The sequence below is a fragment of the Amphibalanus amphitrite genome, unplaced genomic scaffold (assembly GCF_019059575.1).
Source record: "Amphibalanus amphitrite isolate SeventyFive unplaced genomic scaffold, NRLGWU_Aamphi_draft 000164F_arrow, whole genome shotgun sequence".
NCBI lineage: Eukaryota > Metazoa > Arthropoda > Thecostraca > Balanomorpha > Balanidae > Amphibalanus > Amphibalanus amphitrite.
This window is the reverse complement of record NW_024881659.1, coordinates 675,470-684,058: the sequence shown is the minus strand read 5'-3', so window position 1 is coordinate 684,058 and position 8,589 is coordinate 675,470. Positions and strand designations below refer to the sequence as shown.

The following is an 8,589-nucleotide window of genomic DNA, read 5'->3' as shown; positions in this document are numbered from 1 at the left end:
AATTGGTTCGTTTCCATTCCCTGCCGCCTGCAGAGTCACGCCGCTTTGGAAACTTTGCACTTAGCTCTGGATGTCATCACCAAACAGTTAGTATTCGATATTTGGTCTTTATTGGAGATACAAGTGTACACAGCACCAGTGGCCTCCTCGACGTGCTATGGAGGTTAAACATGACATTATCAGACGAGCCCCCCGAGTCATTTTGCAACAGCACATGATTGTAATATTGGGGCGGTGGTTTGTGGTGGTAAAATGAAAACGGTCGATTTTACATGGCCAGATAAAAACACTGCTACTGCTCACATTCACCAAGTATAATAATTACATAGTAAATAGCACGATCCGATTAAAGTAAATACCTTAAAAATTAAATGAGATTAAAATATGAAATTGGCCCACGGCCTAGGAATCCTCTTTGACGTCAAGCCCAATTAAAGTAACGAAAGGCTACAAATAACACGATTTTTATGCTTTCCTAGTTTTTAACTAGTTTTAGACGCTTCAATTCAACCCTCACATAATATCGTTTCCAATAAAATATCAGCCGTTCTAAAATTGATGCGTGGTCGCCGTCTAGTGACCCTGATGGCTCTGGTACCTAAAATAGCTGCGTGCTCCCGAATTGACATGTCTCTCAATCCCGGTCCAGGAGCCAGTTATGGGGTAGAGGTTTCACCTCCCCCTGAACACGACAGCTGACAGCCACAGTAGACATTGGGACAACAGCCGGACAGACAGACATACTGACACGTGGGTTCGGACGGCGCAGATCCCCGTCCCACGGCGCGGGCGACCCCGCCCGTCTACCTACCAACGCACCTAACTGACCACCAGGCACAGCCAACGCCGGCTCTATGTAGGACTCAACCCCAATCCACGGCAATGAACACTGGCAAATGCTAATCCTTGAGACTGTAACCACGCTACCGGCACGTCGTATTCCATAGCTAAAACAACTTAAATGCGGACCTGAAACGTCTTGACTTGGATATAGATATTTCATCTGAACACAGCAACTAAAACGGTGCTACTGTCGGCTGGCGAGACCGCATGATTGCATCACCAGACACGGTCTGGCCTTCAGAACTGGCCGGCGCTAACGCGTTTCCCTGTCTGCGAGTAATGAGCTGGCCGGCCGCGGCGCGCCTGTCTGTCTCAGTGCCTCGGTGTCTCGCAGCGCGGCGCCGCACACACAGCACACGACACGGACAGTGGGACAGTCTGAGACGCGGCCCGCGGCCGGCACATACGACAACACACCGAGTCCGGCCCCGGTCCGCCGGCAGACGCTATCACGTCACTCCGTAGTCCTGGCGGGTGAACCCGGCCATCAGCGACTGGGGCAGCGAGCTAAAGTACTCGTCACCGTCCAGCTCCACCTGTGGACAGAACATAGACCAGCCATCAGGGACGGAACATAGACCAGTTAACAGAGACAGAACACAGACCAGCCATCAGCGAATGGGGTAGCGAGCTAAAGTACTCGTCACCGTTTAGCTCCACCTGCAGAGTGTACATACATAAAGTGATTAAAGGTAAAGGGTTAACAGGACAGAACAGAGAAAATGACGTAAAACAAACCGAAGTATCTTCGGGGGGATGAGACACGGCACAGTACCGGCGCGTGACAAACTGCATGTTTGGTTGCTTTGGCAATGGTGATATGAGGGAATACTTCAAATAACGGGTGTCGTGAACCCGTACCTTTACGAAGTAAATCTAAGGCGCCGTGAAGTTACACTACATACATTTACGAACGGGTGGTCGTCTAGGTGAGACCGTACCTTTACAAATGGATGGTCATCCAGCTGCTGGGCCGAGGCGCGCAGCTTGGGGTCGTGCACGAAGCACAGCTCCAGGAAGTGTCCGCCCTCGGCGGAGAGTTTCTCGGGGACCGCCGGGCTGCCGCCCATGCCCACCCGGAACATGATCTGGTACGTGTCCTCCAGGTCGGGGAACGGACGCTGTGGAGCGGCCAGGGCGTCAGACAGACGGGGGACAGTTGGAGCGTCAAACGGGGACGGGTCAACGTTAGACACAAGAGGGATGGGTGGAACGGGTCGAGAGGGAGGGGACGCGTTTCTCGTTACAAACAAGACACAAGGTCGCGGCGTGGTCGACCATGTAGGACAGGTGCGAGGAATAAATAAACCGTGTCTCACTGTTGGCGATCTCGGGGAGGGAGTGGTACCACGGCATCCCAAGAAAGGAGCCGTGGGTATCTAGACATCTCGGGATGGAGAGCTATAACAATGAGCGACGGAGCCGTACCTTTCCGGTGGCCATCTCCACCACACAGCAGGCGAGAGACCAGATGTCGGCGGCGCGGCCCTGACCCTCGCCGCTCGAGCTGGTGTACACCTCCGGGGCCATGAACGCTGCCGACAGACGTCCGGTCATTGTCAGTGGAGTAGCGGCGGGGAGGCAGCCTAGGGGACCTATCACCCAGTCACAGACCAGTCGGGTGGCGGCGGACACATTTAGAAGCAACAGATAAAACGAAAAGAGCGAACTCATGAATAAATAATCAGATGCTTTCTTACAATATTGTTATTGAGCGAAAGTTTGGTGGCGGGTCACATCTCATTGTTACGCTGACTCTTTAGTGCCCTGGTTACGCCAAGTTAAGGCCATTTCAGATACAACCTTCGTCAGAGGCGAGTGCGACGTTCCACCCTGCACAGTGGGAGAGCTTTACTGGGGTTGATAAGATGGCCCGGCTCCCCACCATTCCCCTCACACTGTGTGGTGAGAGTCCTTACCTGGTGTGCCGACCAGTCCTTTGACCTCGCCCTGCATGGTGGTGTGGGCCACTATCTTCACCGAGCAGCCAAAGTCGCCCAGCTTCAGACAGCGACACTCGTCCGTCAGAAATATGTTGGCGCCTGAGGAAGATAGAGTGGGAGGTGGATTAGGGTGGCTCGAAGTGAACAGTACACGGTAACAGAGCACCTGTGAACCGTAAAGGAATTCACTTACCGCACGCCTAAATTAACCAGTAAAACGCCTTTTGGGCGACCAACGGAGCGAGCGTGAGGATGGGCCTTGCACGTGCGAAATTGCGAGGGGGTACCTCCAACTAACTTGTGCACTGCACCCTACTAACCGGTCTTTAGCGATGTGCCAAATTTCAGCGCAATCGGCCTAGCCGTTCTCGAGATCTGGAAGCGGCACACTGCACGTGCGCACGTGCAAGCGGGGTTCAAACTGACTTTTGCACGGCACCCTACTAACTGGTCCCCAACCGTGTACCAAATTTGAGCGCAATCGGCCCAGCCGTTCTCGAGATCTGGGAGCGCCCCCTGCACGTGCGCACGTGCTGTAGCACCCCAACCTTAACACATGCAGATGAATTATCTGATGGAGACCTAACTGTGTACCGAGTTTCAATTCAATCGGCCCAACCGTTGTGCCGTTATTGAGGTTGCAATTTTGGGGGTTCTTAAAAAATGTCCAACTTTACCACGCGCCACGTGCGGTGTTTGGCATGAACGCATGGTGGCCATCACACCACAGAACTTTTACGTCCAAGTGACATTCAGTAAAGAAGACCGCTTGTCAATCGGATGTCCCGTTCCTAAGATATTAGCTTTTGAAGAGCGTCCCCACGGCCGGCCGGCCGGCCGCTCATACTCAGGATTTTCCCTTAATTCAGTATGAGACTCCGCTCGCTTCGCTCGCTCCGTAATCAACGGTTACAGTTTTTCCAGTCCGAAATGATCGTTGTCTAACATGCTTCACATCGAAATGCGTCAAAATAAATGAGTCGTAAATTGTTGGCAGAGTTATCATATGTCAGGCCAGATCATCTATCTACGTTTCGATAAGTAACGAATCGTAGTTGAAATATGATAGAGCTATTTCCGAGTCTGTCGAAAACATCACTGAAACAGCCGCTCTAAACACTTGACGAAATACAAACACGCTCCGTGGTCAATTAGTGGTCATATCCGACGTATCACCAGCCGAAAGCACATTAATTACCAAATCAAAGCTGGTCGGCGCGAGCCGGCTCGGCCGACATAAACAGCCCACAGCGTGGTACGATGATAGATGACACGGCGTCCGGCGGCCGGCGCCAGCGCACACAGCCGCTATTTGAGTTCGGAAGTGGCCAAAATGCGATAACTCGTTAACCAGTTGACATTTTGCCAAGGAATTTTTAGCATATGTGAAGTAAACCTTAAGGTCACGTATGGAAACGTATGAGCATCCTGCTGATCCAGCATTGCCGTAAAAATATGTTTGCTTGTAATCCGCGGATGACGGGTATATCCCATAACGTGGGTGACTCGGGAGGGGATTCTGCATAGCTTCCCTGCTGTCTTCGAAACTACTCGTTCAATACTAAAAATTCAAACGGCTTCTGATAGGAAAAGCTGACAAACGAAACCTAACTTTGTCACAAAAGGTCATGGAAAGGTCATGGGTCACAAAAGGTCATGGAAAAGGTCATGGAAGGAAATGTATACATTTTTAAGGTCATGTGACACATCTTTAATGGTCCATTTCGGCAAAAGCATCTAAAAATGATGTCATCTGGGTCGTTCGATTCGAAACTATTTACATTCGACAAATGAAGGTCAGGTCACGGCGAGGTCAAAAAGGTCAAATTTTGAAGTTAAACATTCTCAACAAAAAAGATGTGCATCGGATGCAATTTGAGCTCTGGAACACGATGATGCTATTCGTTTTGGTTTTCGATGTCAAGAACGTACTGAAATTACCTTTGCAATATCGAAAATTGTGATTAACCGACTACGGTAAAATGCAAAAGCCGATAACATTGCCATTTCTGAAGATATCTGACTGAAACTTTCCAAAAGCAATGCAAATGTTACATACAAAAGCCAATAAGGTTCATTCTGGTCGCTGACTGCTCCCCAAAACTCTGAATGTTATCAACCATATCGGACATTCTTACGATGTTCTGTTGGCTGGATGTCTTTTTGCTTTATTGAATTTGATCAGACTACATTCAGTTAAGACGGCGTACATTTATTGGTCGCCAGAAAGTATACCCACAAGTCAATCGACAATCGACAACCAACAAATGCAATCAACACGAGCGTCGAGCACCCCTCCGCACAAGCAACTCCCGGGGCAATTAGACGGACCGCGCTCCTCTCTCGCAGCTGATTGGTCAGCTGCCGAACCGCACGAACCTCAGCTGCACGGCCGCCGCCCGGCCGACCTGACAGGGGTCGGCCGGGCGGCGACCTAGCGTCACTAGAACTGCAATAACTTTTGCCGGCAGTGTGATGCCGACCTAATTTTGTCAGCAAATGAATCACAATTGTACGGTATATACCAGTAAAACGCCTTTTGGGCGAAGAACGAGCGAGCGATATAGTGAGCCCTGCACGTGCGGAAGGGCGAGAGGGTACTTCCAACGGGCTTGTGCAAAGCACCCTTCTAACCGGTCGCTAGCGGTGTGCCAAATTTGAACGCAATCGGCCCAGCCGTTCCTGAGATCTGGAAGCGGCATTCTGCACGTGCGCACGTGCAAACGGGGTCCAAAATGACTTTTGCACGGCACCCTACTAACCGGTCTCCAACCGTGCACCAAATTTGAGCGCAATCGGCCCAGCCGTTCTCGAGATCTGGAAGCGCCCCCTGCACGTGCGCACGTGCAGTAGCACCTTAACCTCAACACATGGGAATGCATTGCCTGGTGGGTGCCTACCTGTATGCCAAGTTTCAGCGAAATCGCCCCAGTAATTACCGAGTTATTAAAATGGGAACAAATTTGACACCTCTTATTGTTGTATTTTGCACGTGCACTGGGGGTGACCCACATGCATCGAGAGTATCCTATTTTTGGTAGAAAGGATGCAGCTACCCTATAAAAATTGCCGCAAGTCAATCGCCCAAGCGGCTGCTGAGATATGAGCCTCTCAAAATCACTACTTTTGCAAAACAGCTTGAACACCCTTGACTTTTCACGTGGCACGTGCCACGACGGTCACTGAGATGTATCAAAAGTAGTCAATTACGGGGTAGAAGGGATGGGGCTACCCAGCAAAAAAGACCGCAGGCCAATCGGTCCAGCGGTTGCTGAGATATAAGCCTCTCAAAAGCGTTACAGGCCGGGCCGGGCCGGGCCGGGCCGGGCCGGGCCGGGCCGGGCCGGGCCGCTCATACTGAGATTTTTCCGTTATATTGAAAAGACTTCGCTTCGCTCGCTGCGCTCGCTCGCTCGTAATTACAGGGCGTTGCAGGTAAATCCGACACTTGGAAAAAACGTGTTTATTCGAGTGCTATGCTCACGATGAAAAGTTGGGCAGTATGTTACATCTCTATGATCAATTGCCTCCCCAAAAACACAAACACAGGATCGCCAACGGACGCCCCCACGTCTTCCAGCAAGACTCCGCCCCGGCGCACAAGGCCAGGACGACGCAGGCGTGGCTGCTCAACAACGTCCCTCACCACTGGTCGCCGGACTTGTGGCCGCCCTCCTCACCTGACTGCAACCCCCTCGATTATTTCTTCTGGGGCGTGATCGAGGCCAAGACCAACAAGCACGCACACAATACCGTCGACTCTCTCAAGGCCGCCATCGCGGCAGAGTTCGCCGCCGTAGACAAGGGCACGGACGCCAAGGCGTGCGAATCATTTCGCCCTCGGCTTGAGATGGTCGTTGTTGTTGTTGTTGTTCGTCCTCTCGGCGTCTATCGACGCGAAGCCTCGCGGCTTAGCATCCCTCTGCGCGCGGCCGCCATGGCCGCGATGTAACTTGTGCTCCTTGCAGTCTCTCTGGTTGGGGCGTGTATGCTTCCCATCAGGCGGAACCGAAGCCCCATCTGCGCTGGGCACCGCAACAGAATGTGATCTGGGGTGTCGGCTTCCTCCTTACAGAGTGGGCAGAGGGCTCCGCCGCATGCTCGTTCATTGCAGGCGTCGCACTGCCGTGTGGGGCTCTTGCCGATGCGATGCAGGTATTGTTGCGACCCTGACCAGTGTCCGGCTCTCAGCTGGTGGACGTCGATAGCCGTCAGACGGTCCAGGCCAGACACTGTGGGTGGGCGCGTTGTCCCCATCAGGGTACGAAACCAGCCTGGGGGTCGCTGCTCTCGTGTGCGAGCGTCCGCCGCTCGCGCCGCTGCTCTATACACTGTGCGCGTGTCCACCGGTACCTGCTCTTGGGGGAGAGATGCCGCCTCCTTGGCTAGGCTGTCGGCCATCTCATTCCCAGGCAGCCCGCAGTGGGACGGGACCCATTGTAGGCGCACCTGCCGCTCTCCATTGTCGGACACCAGGGCCAGAGCGTCCCAGACAGCTCGGTTCAGCTGCGTCCTTTGCTCGGCCGGGCCACTCCGTAGGGCAGATAGAGCTGCTTGCGAGTCGGTACACAGTATGATGGGGTCCTCCTCATGATCAGTGTGGTTGCCGATGTAGTTTAGAGTCTCGCGGAGTGCCACCATCTCCGCTCGGTAACTCGAGCAAAGCTTGCCCGCTGGTGCGCGGAGCACGTGGCTCTCCCCGTCGGGCCACTCGATATAGCCGCCCGCTCTACCGTCCAGCACTCCTCCCGTGGCGGATCCGTCCGTCCAGGCCCAGGTCGCGCACTGGGGGAGGGACGTCAGGTGCAGGGCGGCCGCCTGTCGGCGGGTCTCCGCGGACGCTCCGGAGGGGGGTGTGGCTCCTATCCCCAGGTCAAAGACCACCGGGGGGGGGGGCCTCCTCCCACGGGGCGACGCTGGGCGGCAGCACCGGCTCGATCGGGGCCACGACACCTGCCATGTGCCAGGCCTCCAGACCCACCGTGCGCCAGCCCGTCACCGCCTTCAACCGTGGGTTGACGGTCGCGTCCGCTACTCGGCGTAGTGGGTCCTCTTCTGGGAGGGCTCTTGCCTTCGCGAGGAATCGCGCCGCCAGGGTGGTTTTCCGGGCCGTCACCGGAGCCAGTCCTGCCTCCGCCATCAGGGCTTCGGTGGGGGTTGAGCGCGTGCAGCCCGTTATGACGCGGGCGGCCTCCCTCATCTCCCTCTCCAGTACTTCCACGTGGCCACGAGGCCAAGACGCCGACGGCGGTTACATCGAGTAGAAGTGCAGCATATGACTCGAACTGGTGCTGAATAAAATGACAGGCCTGTGTGTGCAATATTCATGCTTTCATTGCCGATTTCGTATTTTGCCTCTCAAGTGTCGGATTTATCTGCAACACCCTGTATGGACGTTGTCTCGATGTGAAGCACGCTGTGCGTTTTTTGGTAGGCCTATGTAAATATTGAAATCCTCAAGCCCTTCTGCTTTGTGCAAGTGTGCAACAATTAGCTTACAATAACTAAGTGGGAAGTTTTTTAGATGCACTTTTGTTACCAATGAATTCCGCACATTTTCCCCTTTCAGCTGATATCTTACTTACGCATTTTCAAGCAAAGAATATGACAGGAGACTCGTCAACATTTACATGAAAATCGCAGCACAAGCTCGATCTCACGGAGCAAAACAAAACGCTGTACTTTGGGAGCCCACCAATCTGTGCCAGAATGAGTAATATTTTTTCTGGGTGATATTTTATACAGTCTGATCAATTTACGACCAGAAAATGTGAGAAAAGCACGCTTTAAAATTTGTCGAAAA

The 8,589-nt window shown here is 53.2% G+C and overlaps 1 protein-coding gene across 1 annotated transcript in view; it reads right to left on the bottom strand.

The window, feature by feature from the left end:
* Positions 1–93: 93 nt before the first annotated feature.
* LOC122383463 (mitogen-activated protein kinase kinase kinase 4-like) overlaps positions 94–8,589 on the bottom strand; it is a 29,482-nt gene continuing 20,986 nt past the window's right edge. The window contains exons 16-19 of the mRNA XM_043369924.1: positions 2,763–2,885; positions 2,272–2,378; positions 1,785–1,964; positions 94–1,379 (exon numbers count right to left, since the gene is read on the bottom strand). Of these exons, the coding sequence (XP_043225859.1) occupies positions 1,293–1,379; positions 1,785–1,964; positions 2,272–2,378; positions 2,763–2,885 (497 nt within the window). The 3' untranslated portion in view covers positions 94–1,292. The remainder of the gene's footprint in view (positions 1,380–1,784; positions 1,965–2,271; positions 2,379–2,762; positions 2,886–8,589) is intronic.